The 19,427-nt window shown below is 41.5% G+C and overlaps 1 protein-coding gene across 7 annotated transcripts in view; it reads right to left on the bottom strand.

The window, feature by feature from the left end:
* The window catches only part of ARHGEF10 (Rho guanine nucleotide exchange factor 10), a 231,747-nt gene that overhangs the window by 83,582 nt on the left and 128,738 nt on the right, over positions 1–19,427 (bottom strand). For 6 of the 7 annotated variants that reach the window (XM_004707747.2, XM_045286716.1, XM_045286715.1 and 3 more), the window contains 7 exons: positions 18,135–18,212; positions 17,640–17,819; positions 15,531–15,647; positions 13,222–13,314; positions 6,563–6,733; positions 4,198–4,343; positions 771–952 (listed from right to left, as the gene is read on the bottom strand). In XM_004707747.2, coding sequence (XP_004707804.2) covers positions 771–952; positions 4,198–4,343; positions 6,563–6,733; positions 13,222–13,314; positions 15,531–15,647; positions 17,640–17,819; positions 18,135–18,212 — 967 coding nt within the window. The remainder of the gene's footprint in view (positions 1–770; positions 953–4,197; positions 4,344–6,562; positions 6,734–13,221; positions 13,315–15,530; positions 15,648–17,639; positions 17,820–18,134; positions 18,213–19,427) is intronic. The other variant, XM_045286714.1, reaches the window with a different exon arrangement.

Below are 19,427 nucleotides of genomic sequence, written 5' to 3'. Positions count from 1 at the left end.
GCTTTACATAATTGATGTGTGTATGGATTGGGATAACAGTTGTATGAGCCCCTAATAAAATGTTAAAAAAAAAAAAAAAAGAGTACTGCAGGTTCCCAATTCACTGTATTTCAATTCTCCAAAGCCCAAAAGGATCCAAGGACCAAAAGCAAATATAACTTGTTTTTCTGATTAGAAAAGCAAAAAGAAAGAAGAGGAGCTAGAGATGATCACATCACACTAAAAAAGGGCAGTCCGAACACTATTCAGCTATACTCGTCCCCAGGACTACGTGACTGCCACAGCCTTCCCAAAGTATCTTGATAGCGTTCTGTCCCTTCAGTTTGTGAAGTTCCGGCAAGTACAAACGCCATGGGGAAAGTAAAGAAATGAGAAATTAAACCAGCTGAGTCCGCATCATCAGCAAGTTAGCAACAGACCTGCGTCAATCACCAGCGTCTACAACCTCTAAGATTCCCAAGGCATCAGTGCAGCGCGCACTCAAGAGACGAGCCGAAGAACTCGTGAGCGGAGAGACATGCCGAACATATGCCGGAACTGGACAGGCTTGCTCCGAAGGGCAGCGTGGTGAACTGTGAACCAACAGGAGGAGCTGCAACCGGTGAGACCAGTGCAGGGCTACTAACCAACAGACAGCATTTCCCGGCATTCTGATTATTCCGTAACTCTGTTTTAATTCAGTACTAGAGGGTGATAAAGTGGAGTGCAGTCATGGCAGAGGTTTCACGGGATCCAGGATTTGCAAGAACATGAATAAAAAGGTCACTTACTTGGCTTGGCGTGAGCAACCACCACCAGGCTTTCCGGCGAGTGCGCTTTGGGGTACCTGCCGCTTTCTCCTGGCCCTTCGTTATTGCCGTATTCTACGACTTCGACGTGTCCCAGGGGTACACTCCATTTTAATAAATATCTTTGGCTGGTTGCTATTATAGCACTGCTGTCATGTGAGGTGCTGAAACATGCAAAAGTATTGTTATTTGATGACGTAAATATGTTACGATTCTTTTCAGCCCTGAGGATGTTTAAGTGAGAAACATTTTAATTTGCAAAACACTGTGCGTCCGACTTTCCTATGGAATGTTTCCATTTGGTGCTCCAAATTAGCTCATGCGAGAACTGTGATGTGGTATAGTTCCCAGAAAAATTTGTTTTCCATCAGAGTACAAAAGGGATAAGCAGGCTAACTATCTGAACAAAAATTATCAAGCATTCTGAGAATAATATTAAGGTGGAAAACCTCTGCTGTGGATAACAAACAGTCTGATTGTTCTAGATGAGTTAACTCTAAAATACTTTGTTTACCTTCACATGGTAATACGAAGATATTTTAATAAAATTAAATTACTATATTACATAATTAAATATTTTGTTGAACATATATAAATATAAATCATATAGACCCAAGACCAAGGCCCTATATAGTTAACATTCTGCTTTCATCATAAAATACACCATATATGCAGTATTAGGAGACACTGAAAACACACATGCGCCGCCTAAGGATGAGCTACAGAGAAAGCAAACATCTTTTTAACTGCTCCCCGGTCCAGGAAGTGTGACATCACCCGCACCCTGTGTGCTCATGGAAACCCATGCCTCAAGGAACAGTCATTATTCTGACTTCTGGAGATAATCATGTTTTTGCTTTCCTTCAAGTGAGATAAAAATTAAAGAAAACATAGACAAGCTTAATCAAGACGCCCACTGCTGTGTCTTAAAATGAAATGTGTGACTTATTAGGAGCGGGCTCGTACCCAAGTGGTCTAACATCCGTCTGACATCACGGCGCGTCACTGTCCTCCAGGCCACATGGCACGGGAGAAGGAGGGAGCAGAGTCAGACCCTGGAGAAAACAGGGCACGGACTCCATGAATTAAGTGTGCCTTCATGTTTTCTTCTTTCTTTCAGTGGACAAGTCCATGAGTTCTGATCAAAACCTCTATTCCTCTTGGTTGAATCTTTAGCAATCTTAAAAAGTGATTTGGGACTCTTCATGGCCTCAGAGGCTAAAATAGGAATCTTTAGGGAGCAAATTTAACATTTTAGTCTAACACAAAATACTCTTATGCCATCACCTTACATGACTCACTTCACCAGCTTAAGGCAATACCCCTGAAACTGTCATGCTGATGCTACATGAATGGGAAATGAATTTTTCCTCATTATTGCACTTGTTAGAGCAATTACAACCTAGGATCCACTTTAGAGGGATAACAGCAACCCCGCCCATTGCCAGGGCATCCATTTGGACGTACAGGGACCGGCTGGACAGGGTAGAACCGGCCCTGTAGACTTCTGAGCGAGTAACTAAGCAGCAGAACGCCTCTCTTCGGCACAGCAGCTGCTGGTTTCGCTCACTGACCTCCAGGTCAACAGCCCATGAACGTACAACGGCGATGCCCCCAGGCTGGTGGGGGTCTAAACTCTAACCTTTCTTAGCAGCCAGGTGCTCAACCACTGGGCCACCAGGGCTCTTTTAAAGAATCAACTCTTATTCTTTCTGTTAATTGGAAGAATAAGTAAAATTACAAAACTCCCACAGTTATCTACCCTACTAAACAGACCTACTGCCATCAAGTTAATTTGAACTCATAGCAATTCTAAATAAGGTTTCTAAGGTTGTAAACCTTTATAGGAGCAGCCAGCCTTATCTTTTATACCACAGAGTAGCTGGTGGGTTTTGAACCTTCAACCTTGTGGTTAATAACCCAACACTTAAAACAGATACGAGCCCAGTTCCTCTTAAAGCTCACGTTGATGCTGAGGCAGTGTCGTTACCAATAGTCTCTGAGACATGATGATTAAGAATAAGAACAAAATCTTAAAATAAACACCAGTAGTTTGTAAAAAATTTTATTTATAAAATAATCTCACATAAGCTTGTTTTTCATCCCTGCACAAGCATTCCCTGAGGCCAGAGAGCAAGCATTATTATTCCCCAATTGCAAACAGGACAACCGAGACTCCCTCACTCAGCATTGCCCTCCAATCAGCTGAGTGGGAATTAACAGATGTTGTGTGAACCGGGGGAGGTTTTCTGGGCAAATAAACCTTGAAACCATCCTGCTAATTTAAGTTTAATTCGTTTTTGTTTTTTTAAGAAACGTTATATTGGAAAACCAGAAGTAGAAACGTCATGTCATATACTTGATATTTATTGTTCTAAAAAGCCTCTCTAAACTAGTCTAAAGCAGTTTGAATTAGGTAAATCCTAGTTAGATCCTTTCACAGCATTATGAAGTCAGTCCACCATCCACAAAGCAGGAGCACGTGGGACTCTCTTCTACTCCAGTGTTTCCCAAAGTGGGGGATACGCAACCCAGAGGGGCTGCAAAAGCAGAGACTTATACTTTATCCCGGATTATGGACTATAGTACAAAAGTTTTAAAGTAAGTTTTGGTTTTGTTTGTTTTTTTCCTGAAAAGAATGTGGGAGGCCAAATCCATTTTGGATTCTATGCTCCACAGAGAAAAATCTCGAGTTATGGATTCAGACTGTGCAAGGCCAATGTTCAGGGGCCAATGTTCAGCAAAGATAGAGACAGAGACACTGATAAGGGTCAAATAAAACAAGAGAAATTAGAATTTCTATCTTTTTGGACATTTTATAACTAGCACAATAGAAGTGGGAATAAAATAAAATAATAACTAATAATTATAGGTAGTGCTATGTGCCTGGCACTATACTAACAGTTTTAGTGAGCTTTCTCACCTTAATCTTTAAAACAACGAGGCCATTATCATCATTATTGGGACTATTATCATCCCTATTTGACAGATGAGGAGTCTGAAGCTTAGGAATCTTGAGTAATTTTTCAAAGTTATGAGAAGGTAGAGGGTCCACACAGCTCTAAGAAGTTTGCCGCCACAGTGAGACCTCTTAAACATTAATCTATACTATTTCTCTGACTCAGACTCTAAAGAGGGGAGATGGGGCACACATATTTGCTAGTTAGTAGATGAAGATGATGCTGTTATCAGTAACTTCTAGTTGATTCTGACTTAAAGTGACCCCACAAGGCGGCATACCACTGCCCCATAGAGTCCCCTTAATCACAGGCCTACAGTGTTAGTTTTCAGAGACCAAACCAGTTCAGCTAGAATGAGCAAATTCATGGTTACTAATTTATTCTTTAGATATACATACATCTAATAGCATAACTATAAAGCTAATACAGTAAATGAAATACATACTTACCGTGCACTTACTGTAGCACACATTAATACATCATTTAACATGAAGATCCGACGTTCTTTGGTTTTAATAATTTCTCCTCTGTCATTGTAAACAGTTTCTATCATATCATCAGATCGAATGAGGTATCTATTTCCACTGCTGAGAAGCTAAATATTCAAAATGACATTTGACAAAGTTACCACAATGGATTTTACCAAGAAAAAGATGTTGCAAAATACATGCGTTTTCATTGCTAACATATGATAGTTCTTTTCGTTAAAGATAACCCACATATTCCCACTCCCTATTATAGTATCACTCACTTTATGCAGGTACATATAGAGAAGTTCGGAAGTTGACTTCATTTTGCTAAATGGTTTCTAAAAATCAATGTTTGCAGTTACACTGAACAGTGAGTAGAATCCAACTGGAGCCCTGCTGGCATAGTGGTTCTGAACTGGGCTGTGGTCTGCGTGATCTGCAAAGGCAGCAGTTTGAAGCTTCTCGGGATAAGACAGGGCTTTCTGTTTCCCTAAAGAGTCAAAGACCTGAAAACTCCCCGGGCACTTCTACTCTGGTTTTATAGGCTAGCTGTGAATCGGCACCAACTCAGTGGCAGTGAGTTTGGTTTGGGGGTTTGGTCTTTGTGGAAACCATTAATATAGTAAAAAAATTAAATAAAGAAGAGCTTTCGTTACCATGTAACATATTCCCCCACTGCCATCTAGTTGATGCTAACTCCCAGCTATCCATAAATGTGGGATATATATGGAGATCTTGGGGGGAACCGACAGCGTCACCTGCCTAGTGGGTTTGAACTGCAGTTAGCAGTCCAGTGCTCACCCAACGGCCACCAGGCATGACATCTCCTCAGTATTTCCTCTGAAGCTGCTTTGTTCACTACAGATTTTCATTTCAGTTAATCATTCTGTTATTTAGAACAGAATGCATCCATTAGAAACCATTATTTTACAATTAAATAATTTCACCATTATTTTGTTGTTACCTCTTCCCACAGGGTAACATAATTAAGATTTTAACATTTTACTCTATGTCATATTTTATTTCAATGGGCCAAAATAAAACAACACTATTTCTTTGGAAAGATGCTTTGCATTAATTAATAAATGAAAAAACCATAGAGAAGACATAACTTATTATACAAAGTAGCCCAAATGAAAATTTAGCATGCATAACCTTGTGACTTCTAAGGGCTTCTGGTCTTAAATCTATATACTGTCCAGCACTAAGCTATCAATGTAGATGCAAACCCCACAGGATATGCTCACAGGAAAAGTGAAAGTTTCTGCCCAAGTACTGATGTACTATTAATTATGCGTCCCCACTCTTTATACACCTCACAGTGCCTACTCTGTACACACAGAATGTCAAATACTACTATCTACCACTGCTCACATACACTAAGATCTTCCCATGGGTCAAGCAAAGCCTGAAGCAAATATGGTAAAGGGTAATGGGACATGGATTATAAATATTGGAAGATGATTTTGTAAATATAAAGCTGCAAGAGAGCCTTGCAAATGAACTATATTCATACACTACACATCTTTTTTTCATAATAAACAGTTTTCCCCATGCATACATTGTACAAATAAAACTATAATTATTTTGAACGTGTATTATCATTATCTAAAATGAATTATTGTTCATTGAAAGTAAAATTAAGTTGAGAGACTTCTTCATCTTCATGAGGGCCTAGAGCCGCGGTTCTCAACCTGTGGGTCACGACTTCTTCACAGGGTTGACTAAGACCATGGGAAAACCCCCATTTCCAAGGGTCTGAGGAACAGAGACACGCTCCTCTATCGTCTCCAGGCGGGCCGCCCACATGCAGGTACACCCGTGCTACACCATGCTTCAAGACAATTCCATTTCTTTTTAATTAGAAATAAATATTTCACACTATATAATTGCTTATTGTTTTTGCAATTAATCACTATGCTTTAGTTATGTTCAATTTGTAACAATGAAAATACATCCTGCATGTCAGATATTTATATTATGATTCATAACAGTAGCAAAATTATAGTTATGAAGTAGCAACGAAAATAATTTTATGGTTGGGGGTCACCACAACACAAGGAACTGCACCGAATGGGCGCAGTACCAGGAAGTCTGAGAACCACTGTCCTAGATGCACTTGAGAATCGAATACCCAAGCAGACAGAGAATTAAAGCCTTGCATGCAACTGTCAGGCGCCTATGCCCCACCTAAGGGTTCCATTAACCTCGATGAAGAACTCTGGGCTATAAGAATTATTGACATCTCCCCCCTCCCAAAAAATTAGTGATAAATGGCTGAAATAGTAATGGTGGTTTAATATAAAACAATCAATTCAGCATAGAGTTAAAAATGTTTCTCAACCTTGTTTAAGTATCTTTCATTTATGGCTTTTGCTATTTGTTTGATTTCACAGCGTTGGTCCGCATCTCTTTTCCTTTCATTTAATTTCTCGGCTAATGTTTCAAGCTCAGTAAGCGCCATCTGAAGAGGAAGCCGGTCAGGATGTCCTTTGGATGTATTCTTCAACATATCCTTTGAGAAATGAGGCAAAATGGTAGATTTGTGATTTCTGATGTAGAAGGAAGTAGGCAGTTATCACATGCAAACTTCTAATCTCCAACAATTACATCATTCAAAAATAGACACATGGAAAGATGGCAGGGATACCAGATACTTCTAGTGAAAAATAAATTAGGCACATTGGAAAGGACACTAAGCTGTATGAATCACAATTTGGCTGAACATGTGAATAGCTCTTTTTGCAAAAACAAAATTGACTTACTAAATGGCACTGTTAACAGAGAAAATATTAGCATTTTGTAATAAAGCACATTATAAGTACTAAAATACCCCAATCTTAGAAACTGTTTTCTCTTTGTAACTATGTTGAAGATAACAATTTTTTTTCCTTGATTTGAGTTGGACCAATGCATTTGAACTGTGTTGGTGGAGAAGAATACTCAAAGTACCATGGACTGCCAAAAGAACAAACAGAAGCACAGCCAGAATGCTATTTAGAAGCAAGGACGGCAAGGCTTCATCTCATGTACTTGAACAGCTTGTCAGGAGAGACCAGTCCCTGAGAAAGGCATCATGCTTGGTAGAGCAGGGAGGCAGAGAAGAAGAGGAAGACCCTGGATGAGATGGATTGACTCGGAGGCTGAAACAATGAGCTCCACAATGGCGATCCCTGTGAGGGTGGCGTTTTGTCCTGTTGTACACGGGGTTGCTGTGGGTCAGAACTGGCTGGACAGCACCTGACAACAACAGGACCCGTGCATGGGTGGGTCTAGCTAGCTTTTAATTTATGGTTTTTGGGGGAAGATACAAGAGCAAAATAAGGATCAGCCCCCCAGCCTCTGCATGGCATTGGTTACATTCTTTGAGTGGTGCACCTTTGTTGATACCTTTTCCCAAACTGTTTCGTCATCACTGCCAACTGGCTGCTCTCTAAACTTCTCCCAGCTTTTTCAGAGACCAGCTTCCAAATGAAAATGTGTAGCCTTTGTTTCTTTACCAGAGTTTTGACTACATGGTAGGATCACCCTTTCATAATGGCTCGCTTGAGTGCCTCGCCCTCTGACACATACACACACACCACACACACACACACACACACACCTATACTGAAAAAAAAAAAAGGAACTTGAGGCCATTCTGTGATGGACACAGAGTTTTCTGCGTCACTAATGCATATGTACATATAAGCAAAATGAGGTTGTAAGGAGGTTATATAGTACAGAGTGATACAATCACAAATAAAAGATTAACTAAAATGTTAGATATGAAAAACCTTACAAAATATATAGAGATATACATACATAATTATACATCTTGATTTTTATACCGGGCCTTCTATTGTTCAACATGCTTTCACAGATACTGTTTTTTTGAAAGAGGAAATCTATTGAGTTGAATGCATCTTCTTCAGAACGAAATGGAGCTCCTTATTTAGCTCTGTTGAATTGATGTGAGTTAAGCAGCAATGGAATTTCACAATGCCTCCAACTTTACGTAATTTTTTTTATACCCTGGTAAAAACACTGCCTAGATGGTTAAATGCTTCCAGATGAATGGGTAACACACACTGCTCTGTCTGTATGGGTTTCCCTATGAATCATGTCAAGTTGTATTAAAAAAGGAAGGAATAAAACTAGAAACGAATTCTGGTACTACCACTATATACTGCTAGTGTACAGAACAGAATTAGCCCACCAGTTACAGAAAAAACATCACACATAGGCAAAGCTGAGCAGCTAAACACAGTTTCCATGGCGAAGTGCCCCCCACACTCGCCACCAGCATTCTGCATGGGCTCAGCTGCCCCATGAGCAAGGCCATACCGGAGAAGATGAAGTTCAACTTATTTATTTGCTACCCTGAATTATCACTTTCTTTTTGTACCACACAGCAGAGAAAAAGGTCTGTTGAATGATAGGTGGAATGCTGGGAAGCACCCCCAGGTCACCTAGCAGTTGATTGTCTCTGACAGAAAAGCCAGACGTGATTCCGTCAGCTTAATCTCCAGTTCTGCAGAGCTGCAGTGTCATAGCAACTGCCAAGTGGAGAGGTCAGATAAGAGCTAACTTCGATAAGGGCATGTTAAGACCACAGAACTAGAGTAAGAACTAGCAGTGAGTAAGATTGCTGGATTAATATGCACAAAAACAAGACAGAGCAAAACAAAGCAACAACAGAAAACAAAACAACAACAGCAAAACCAATGACAAAAAAATAAAACAACCTGTAAATAGTTAAAGGTCTGTGTGTTGGCCTTTAGGAGTGTTTCCTGGAGGAGTCTGATGGGGTGTCACGCACGCCCTGGCCCCAAAGTATATTTTTGGTAATCCCTTGGGACTTCCTTGCTCTGTTCCCCTTGCTGTTCTGTTCGACGCCCTTGGTGTTTTGCTTCGGTGTGGTGGGGTCAGATCAGGAGCAATTCCCACACTGTGTCTCCAGTGTTGTCCCCTAGCTGAGAAGCAACAAAACCCACATGGAAAAGCACACCAGCCTGTGTGATCACGAGGTATCGATGGGATGGGGTATCAGGAATCAAAGAACAAAAATTCAAATCACTGTGAATGAGGCGGAGTGCAGAGAGGGAACCCAAAGCCCATCTGAAGGTCAACTGGGCATCCCCTTACAGAAGGGTCGCGTGGGAGACAAGCCAGTCAGGGTGCAGTGTAGTAACGATGAAACATACAACTTTCCTCTAGTTCTTAAATGCTTCCTCCCCCACCCACGTGCATGACTCCAATTCTACCTTACAAACCTGGCTAGACCAGAGGATGTACACTGGTTCAGATAGGAACTGGAAACACAGGGAATCCAGGACATATGATCCCTTCAGGACCAGTAGTGAGTGGAAATACTGGGAGGGTGGAGGAAGGGTGGGGTAGAAAGGGGGAACCGATCACAAGAATCTACATATTACTTCCTCCCTGGGGGATGGACAACAGAAAAGTGGGTAAAGGGAGACGTCGGACAGTATAAGATATGACAAAATAATAATAATTTATAAATTATTAAGGGTTCATGAGGGAGAGGGAAGTGGGGAGGGAGAGGGAAAAAATGAGGAGCTGATTCCAAGAGCCCAAGTGGAAAGCAATTGTTTTGAGAATAATGGGGGCAAAAAATATAAAAATGTACTTGACACAATGGATGGATGGATGGATGGATTGTGATAAGAGTTGAATGAGCCCCCAATAAAATGATTGGAAAAAAAAGATTGCTGGATTATTCAAAGGCTACCACACCACCATCATCACCGCCAGCAAATCGATTCCAACTCACAGCAGTCCTCGGGACAGAATCAAATGTCATGGTGGGTTTCTGAAGGTGACAATGTTGGGTCGAGCAGAAAGACTCAGGTTTCCCCCAAGGGGCAGTTGGTGGATTCACACTGCTGACCTTCCAGCCCAACTTGTAACCCAGCTCAGAACCACTGGATACATTCAAGAAGACGTGGCTAAAAGAAACTAGACTTCCACAGTAGCTCCATTGTGTCCATACCCAGTGGGGGTAATTGAACAGAACGCAGGAGAGAGTGATTGGCAATTCTCTTCCCTTAATAAGTCAAGTGCCTCTTTAACGTCATCATCCAGCAACTGACTCGGGGGCCACATCCACATGTGCACCTCGCACTGAGTAACTACACTTGTCTCACTTCAACAGTGCTGTTACTAACGTGGACCCAGCTTTTCTAATGTCCATGAGCAATTAAGTAATTACATATGGCAAGGGGCAAAAATGGACAGGAGAGAAAACGCTTCCCATAAATCTGGGGCCAGCAATTTCATTCTGGGATACATCCTTAGATTACACTGAAGAATGTGATCTGCTTAAGACGTGAGTGAGTCATCTGTGGAAAATTCAAAGAGAAGTCTTAAAATGCCATGAGTGGGGAAGAGGAGGGAAAAAAGGAAGAAAAAACTTCTGTATAAATCCACCAAAATAAATCTATGAGCAGTCATTTGGAAGAACTTCCTAGAGCATGTTAAGCAGAAGTGCTTTAAAGTCACAATTTTTTGAGTGTATTATACCTAGAATTCAGAGTCTGTGAACTTTAACCTATTCCCCCTCCGTGAATGTGTTTAGAGGAAAGTAGAAAAAAGATAAGAGTGAATTTCTTACAAGAGCCCATTTTTAAACATTTGAATCACACAGGGTAATTTAAGTCCTCCACAGTTGGCTTGTACACTGCTTCCCCCACCGATACGCCCACCTAGGGGCTGGATTGGAAGCCAGACAACCACCTTAGAACTTCAGCACTTCCACTGAGCCGGTGCGTGGCCTTGGTCAAATCATTTAACGTATATAAGCCTCAGTTTACAATTCCTCAAAAGGAAATGGTCACCTCTTTTCCAGAGACATCTGAAGAGAATAAGTGAACCAAAAAGAGAGGCACACTTTTGAAAGAGCTCCACAAGGGCTAAGTGAGGACATGCGACCTTGACCTTGCTCACTGGCTAACTATCTGAGGGGCGATAACTATCTGCTGCTTTTGCTTTCTATGGCTTGGTTTCCCCACCATTTCTGTATGTATATATGTATCTATGTAGATAGACAGAGATATATATTCAAATATATATACTTATTTGAAAAATACCCTGGCAAAATAATTGCTGTTATTTTCTTCACATTTAACCCAAAGCTAGGAAACTAGATTAAAAAAATAAACCTACATTTAATAAGGTAAAAAAAAAATTTTTTTAAGAAACTACTCTGATAAATCATAAAAGCCCAACAATTTTCCCGTTCCTCCTCAGAGCAGAATGAACACACCTAACAATGCATCACTGTACAGCAGCATGACTCGTGGGGACAAGGCATTACATAGGTGTCTGAGGTCCCCAGGCTGCAAAGCTCTCACAGCACTGATGTTGGGCTCACTGTGCACACTTATGACAAGTGTAATTAAAGAATTAACTAATTAGCTGTTTGATAACTCTCTTCTTCACCACAAGAAAATAAATGAAAACGAAACTGGTTGCTGTTGAGTGGATTCCGACGAATGGCGCCCCCAGGTGGTTCACAGTACCCTCCCCTCCATATGGTGTTCATGGCTGTTGTGACCTTGGGGAAGCGGATGGCCTGACCTCTCTCTCTATTGCTTCGGTCAGTGGCCCAGCACTTAACCATTTCACAACTCAGAAGAAACTTTTCATATAAGAAACTGTATCTTTCATGTTTATTGCTATCGCCCTACAGTGCCCTGCACATCTGGAGAGTTCAGTAAATTTTGTCAATGTAAGGACTAAATTTTAAAGCATAGTTTCCTGGCTACTTAGATTCTAGGGAAAAAATAATTCTTGTTAATAATACTCTAAAATAGGTTAACTGTACATATATTTGAACATATTTTTAAAGGGAGAAAATGAAATCACCATAAAGCCTAACTGCAGAAATAGCCAATATCAATATTTTAGTGTATAACCATCTATTTTCAGATGGTTATGGTTCTTATGTAAAAAGCAGATGTCTGTCTCAGATTTGGTCAGGTATTTAAAAGAAATCAAAGGGAGGTTAGCAATATTTCACAACTGACAGCTGCTTATTTCTAGGGGCAATTTCACTAATTCCTCTTTAATCAAGTCAAGCAAAGCCCCTTTCATTTACTTAGGGAAAAAAATCAAGCTGAAGGGCTCCAAAGGGAGCCATCGTTCAGCAAGGGACAGAGGCCCAAACCAGAGTGGTCTCCTTTAAACTGTAATTTTCACCTGTATGCCATTTAAACACAGCACGAGCTGAACCGGAGGTGCCCCCTGTGTTGCACTCTGACACACAGGGGGTCGCCGTGTGTTGGAATTGCCTCAATGGCAGTTGGGCAAGTGCCCAATCAATGCACCTGACAGAACGTCTCGGAGCTCAAAGGCAGAGTTAAAAGTCGTGGTCCATGCTCACTTAGAATGCACCAAACACAGGGCAGCGGTTCTCCAAGAAGGGAATACTTATGTCTCATCGAACATTTCAGGTTACTTTTACTGTTTAGAGCAACAAATATGTCTACTCTTAATTTTAACAAGGAGGCTCTTGTTCACCTTGTTATCCCTGATTCTTAGGTCAGTGTTCCCTCTGGGCACAAAGAAGTGGATCATCCCCCCCACATTCTTCTAGACCAGCACACTCGTCCATCAAGGGAGGGCACCAATATCCCACAGCTCATGTACGCCTCCTACATTGCTGGGTCACAAAGGTGCCCGTGCCGCTGTGACACAGTGCATGGGAGGGCTGCCTGAGGGGACAAGAGCATCAAGGACACACGTGACAGCTTTCCTGTCCAGTTCCGTTCCCTCCCAAGGTCAGGCCTCCTGGGACTAAGGAGGCCCAAGAGCTCCCTTAGGCTGGGGCTCCCAGCAGACTGAGTCCTTCCAGCTATGACCTTAAGTGACCTGACCAGGGAAGAATTGAAGCATGGGGAGGGGAAGCTACTGTCTACACGTTCAGTTACACTTGAAAATGTGAAAACAAAACACGATGTTATAGCTCTAACTAAATTCAAGATACACAATGCCACTTACCTGGAGTAGAAGAATGAACTGTGGAAATCTCTGGATTGGTTTCATCATCAAGCTAGAGAGTGTGATTCGGTCCGGACTTGATTCCTGGCACTGCTGCAAGGAGAAAGTTCACCGGTTGGCTCACAGCCAGGAGAGCAGTGTCCTCCCCAAGCTTTAAGGAGGCCAACTCAACACAGCACATGACAGTTCTCAGAAGAACGAAACGGGGAGGAAGAACCCACAACCTTGCCATGTTCACTAAAGCTTGGGGTTTTTACTCATTGAAGAAATGTCATCAAAATGTGTTTTAACATATTTTCTACACCTCTTGTGGGTGAGAATTCTCTACCGTAGCTATTGATCATGGTGTGGCAGGACAATACTTCTGGGCAAGAAATACTTAGCCTGAGGGAGGTGGCACTGGATGTGGTACTGCTGGTGGAGTTTGCCCCCAGGAGAGGGACGCAGACCCTTCTAGTGTTTGTTTTTGTTCATGTCAGTCACCATGGAGTTGACAAGCTGACTCAGGGCAACCTCACAAGTACACTGTGCTCCACAGGGACTTCAGTGGCTGAACTGATTTTGATTTTTTTAGAATTCCACCTCCAGGCCTTTCTTCCGAGGAGCCTGTGGGTGGCATGGACACCCCACCTTTCTGTTAGTGGTGAGCATGTTAGCTATGTGAACCTAGACTTTTCTTCTGAACACTGGGCACTCCATGAAGCACAGTTCTTTTCTGAAACACAGGGACTTGCCACTTGTTGCCCAGGGCAACTGGTCCTTTGCTAGGGTTGAAGCAACCCCCAATGCCTAAGGTCTGTCATCTTGCAGGCTGGCAACCAGAGCAATTCTTTCACCCCCCTAACAGAGCACCTTAAACCATGTTGGGCTATGCCTGAAGCAAAGACCCGTGGGCCATGTCCTGAGCTTGCACTACGGCTGCTGGGCTGTGCAGAAGAAAGAGCGCAGGCCAAAGCTTGCCCTGGTGACTCGGTACCAGCTGTATGAACTGGGTGAGTAATTTAACCTTTCTCTGCAGCTACATTTCTGCTAACGATAACCAGGGGTTAGAAACATCTAGCTTCCAGTGTTGTTGGAAGTGTGACAGGAGAAGGTGGCAGTTGGGGGATGGGGTGTCAGAACAGGGAGAGAGGCTCCTGGTAGGATATTTGTCACTGGGCATTGCTGTCACTACCCAGGTTGGAATCTTCCTTATCAGCAGTGTCAAAAAAAGACAATAATGAAGTCATCAGGAGAAATAAAATTTTAATCCGATCTATGTCCCTGCCCCCTGCCCCCCCCCCACATACCCCACACAGAGAGAAAGAAATGCTGTCAGGTAAAAAGTACACAGGGTACCACAACCCTTCAAAGGGGGGAACCGATTCAGTCACTCAGCAAAGCTTCATCACTGGCTGCCTACCATGTTCTCGTCATAGCAGGAATCTGCACTACCAAATAATACAGAAGGAGAAACAAGCCTGTGGCTGCAATGAAACACTGCTGTTGGCAAGAGCACTTAGCCAGCGCTCACACACCCCAGGTAACAGAGGTTTCGAACAATACAGTTCTTGTAACAAGAACAGGTTTTGTTCCAAGGTTTTATAATGCAAATTGAAGCCTCATACAGATGAGACTCTACTGGGGATGGCTCTAGCTTTGCAAAGAGGAATTTTAGTTTGGTTCCAGTGCGCAGCACTCTCCTGCCATATTTACGTCACAGGATGTGATATCCATCTATGCCCTGGGAAAAGCACTGCCAGCTGATTAAACACTGTATGTCAAGATTCATTCGGATTTTTTTAAAGGAAGTTGGGGTGGGGGTAAACACATTCATAACTTCAAAGTCACTCTTAGAGGAAGGTTATCAGTTCTCTCCACTTAACATCAGAGGAACACAAAAGCAAACGTCCTTAGGGGAGCATGGATTTCCAGGCTCTTGCTTACCACTCTGACATCAAAGAGGCCCCCTGTCCAACCCAGAACCTCAATGGTATGTTCCTGTTATTCTGCACACCAACCCAAAGACAGGAAGAAAAGGGTCACTTTCTTTGGGCCTCTGATCCTAGCTGTCCGCCTATCACTACATCTATCCAGCCAGAACTCAGTTGGCTGCACCCAAAAGTTATTTTCCAAAAGCTATGCAAACTGCATCTGTCCTCATTTCCAGGACTAATCCAGTACCTAGTGTCTGTTGGCACAGAACGTTTCATAATCGATGACCTTAAACATTCAGAGGCAGAGGCTGGTGAAGGTTCCTTATGAGTCATTTGAGGGGGACCTGCCATCAGAGGATGAAGAACACAGGAAGGGAAGAACAGTGGGCTTACCTTCAGGAATTCGAGAAAAGCGGGCTTTGAAGCACACGATTTCTTTAAGATTGCCACAGCGGTGCTAAAGTTATTTACAAATTCACTGTAAGCGTCCAGTACCATGGATTTAGAAAACTGAAATATAGGTGGGAATTGAGACATATTAATATTATATAGCGTCCACGTGCTCCCTTTTCCTATTTAAAATCAAAAGAAACCACTTGATTCCTGCTCTAGGAATAAACTTTAAATCTTTCTGGTGTTGTCAGGGGATAAACTTTATTTTGAAACATGCATGACTTTTTTCCTTTAAGCAAGCTTGTTTAAATGGCTTCTTGACACTCAGTTTGCTGATCCCAATGCATTCTTGGAGTTCCTGGGTGATGAAAACAGTTAACATGCTCAGCTGCTAACTGAAAGGTTGAAGGTTTGAGCCCACCTAGAGGTGCCAGAGAAGAAAAGTCTGGCAATCTATTGTGAAAGCCACAGTTCTACTCTGCCCACTACAGAGTCACTGGGAGTTGGGAGTCCATTCGATGCTAACTAGTATGATGCACTTTCAGGCTTCAATGTTCAAAACCAGGCCAGCATGGGCTTCAGTTCAAAGCTTCCCACCCAACAAGATGACTTAAAAAGAGGTTTAGAGATGTTTTTCTTTAAATTTCTACCAGTCCTAACTTGGTGGGCCCTACTGCAAGGCAGCCACACTATATTGGCAAACACGTCTTAACCTTTTTCTGGAAATGTACCAGGAGAGAGAGCACTGATCCCTACACATTGGAAGTGGCAGAAAAATGTGTCCTTGGTTATCAGCAATCAAAGAAAGGAAAGTGATTCCATTCTATGCTTGTAATATTCCACACAGCCTCTGGGCCAGGTGGCAGGAGCTGATGTGCCTGTGGAGGGCTGATGTGGCTGTCAGAGAGGAAGGGCTTCCATCTCAATCACTGGTGGTTTTAAAATGTCTTTAATTTTAAAAAAACCAAAAAACTTCGCAAAGGAAACATTTTTAGAAGAGAGATACAGTGAATGTTGAAACTGAAATAGAAAGTAGCAGAAACAACAAAATGTATCATCTTTAAATAGTCAATTATTTCTGTTTTTTTAAAATATATATATATCTAAAGATCCATGAAAGGCATATAGAGAAAAGTGCAATTATTTTAGTCATTAACTTTGTCTCCAGGTGACTTTCAAAGCATCCTGCAATTGATACACAGCATCAGGCACACACAGAAATTATATATAAAAAGGGTTCCCAATTATCCTCACAGCATTCAATTAACTTAAAACAAATAAACAACTCCTAAGCATATAGCTCTGGAAAAGCATCACTATCTTAAAACAGTTATAGAGTCCAGCTGTTACATCTTTAATTTTCTACATCTACATAAAAAATCTAACCAATAGACAAATCACAAGTTGACTCCATGCTGCCTGATGCAGACTCTGGTTGCTGATATTTCCCAGGAAGCTAACCACTTCCTCTGCCAAGAAATGTTAATACAACCATTCATTGGGCATTGTGCTGCATCAGCTTGCATTCCATTATATCCTGTGTCACAGTTTAGGGCTGAAAGGATGTATTTTCACAACTAGATCAGAAAGTACGAACTTGAGAATAACATCTAGAGTTTTTCCCCAGAACACATTTCAAAGGTTACTGGGCGTGGAGAAGTGTGTACACAGCAAGTGTACTGTCTATAAGACAGGCAGCCTAATGCGAGAAAGCTTAAATATAAAAATTCTACAATATCATCTACAGCCCTAGTTCTAAAGGAAAAACTCATTATTAACCTTTATAATCATGTATCCAAAACTGAGGAAACATCTGTTTTAAAGCATTTTAAACGTATCTGTGCTCATTGGTGTCTGGATATTTATCTTGATCTCCTTGGAAAATATCCCTTTGAGTCTGAAATAAGGATCATTTTTTGAAATAATGTACATTCTTGAACCACAGGAGTTTGAGCTATCTACTTGTCCCCTTAAGTGTTTTTTATGGAAAGAACGCTGATCTTCTTGTTAGGGCAGAAGACAAACATTTCCACACATCAACTTAGGTAGGCAAAGCCGACTCGAGTGTGTGGAGAACCCCACCGAGGGACTGGTGCCCCACTTAGTTACCGAAGCCACGAAGACATCACCAATCGTTTCCACAGAATCCCACTCAGATACCCGACTGGCCAGTGCGATCTGAAACATGGAATGGCACTGCAGGATCTCTTTAACCCGGTAAAACACCATCTTCAGTTTCCTTTCACTCAGAATCTTTGGCTCCATCTCAGATAGTGGTTTCTCGTATTGCTAGGGCAAGGATAAATGCAAGGTCGTACAGACATATCAAAGGGCAGAAAAAGAATATTTGCATAAAAAGTTTATAGAATTCATTTGCATAACATTTATATTTATTTTAAAAATTATGACTTTGATGTCCAACACATAGATACAATACTAATATTCTATTGATACTTTCGAAGACTTGCATATCTTAATGGTTAAATGCTGACATAATCATATACACTCATATGTAGCAAAATTCCACATGTGTAAAAATGGTCTATTTTATATATTCACATGTAAATATAAATACATATAAAATGTATGGTGACATTTTATTACCTCTAAAATCCTCTTAAGAGCATCTACGTAGTTCTTTTCACTATCAACAACTGAACCCAGGATATATCTTCGGACAACCTGTTGGAAATTTGAAAATAATATTGGAGAAGGCAGTTTCAGAATACATACAGATAAATTTTAGTTCTGTGTTAGCCTTGTTCGTATGGAAGTTATTTCCTTGCCCCACTCCAAATAGAAAGCAAAGGAAAACTCAAAAGTCTTAAAAAAAATAGCCGACTCATAGTGACCCTGTAGGACAGGCTAGAACTGCCCCTGTGAGTTCCCAAGACTCTAATTCTGAAGTAGAAAGCCTTGTCTTTCTCCCGAGGAGCTACTGATGGTTTCCAACTGCTGACCTTGTGGGTTGCAGCTGAACTTGAAACCACTACTCTAAAGGAACTCGGAACCACTACTGTTTAAAGGAACAGGGTTCCTTTAAAAATATTGTAAATGGGGTTAATTAAACGGCCATTCAGGCACAAAACTAGGTCCTTCCCTCACTATGATTATATTAATTTTGAAGCCTCACATTATAAATTATACCTTCAGCAGGGCAAGCAAAATAATAGCATTGAAAAACATGTTCACCTATGTAACAAGCATGTTATTGTTGTCATTGGTGTCTGCTGTCAAGTAGATTCCAGATCCCACAAAGACCAAGTACAATTGTCCCACAGGACTTCCGAGGCTGTAATCCTTACCTGAGCAGATCTCCCGGCCTTCGGGTTAGCAGCTCAGTCCTTAACCCATCGGGCCATCAAGGACTCTTGTGTAACAAGTATAGTATTTTATGGGCTGAAAGCTATGCTAAGTGATATTTCGAGCATAAATTCAGTATACAAAACAGTTCCAGTCTTGCCTCAAAGAATGCTATTAGCAACTCTCATTGCATGTACAGTACTAACAGCTAGAGCGAAACAAGAAGCTTCTAGATGGTGAAGGACTTGCTTTGGTTTTGCAAATATCTGTTGTTGGTCATGCAAAGGTGTGCCTCCCTACATGGTCAAGCATGAAATGGGTAAATTACTAATGGCATTGACAGATACAAAATGTCTCTATAATGGGAGGCAAAGAACATTTATAGAGGTCTAGATAAAGACACGTACATATGCACATATATTTATATGAGGATGGGGAAATAGATCTATGAGCCTATATTTATAGGTTTAGTATTAAGTTAGCAGAAGGACATTGGGCTTCCACTCAAGTATTGCCTCAATGCAAAAATACTTTCTTCTATTAAATTGGCATTCTATGATGCTCACCTTCCCGACACAACCGCTGAAGACAAAG

Source organism: Echinops telfairi, unplaced genomic scaffold (genome assembly GCF_000313985.2).
Source record: "Echinops telfairi isolate 266 unplaced genomic scaffold, ASM31398v2 ScPeMD7_9;HRSCAF=40, whole genome shotgun sequence".
In the NCBI taxonomy this organism is placed as follows: domain Eukaryota; kingdom Metazoa; phylum Chordata; class Mammalia; order Afrosoricida; family Tenrecidae; genus Echinops; species Echinops telfairi.
Note: the sequence above shows the minus strand (reverse complement) of the source record. Positions and strands in the feature narration are given on the sequence as shown.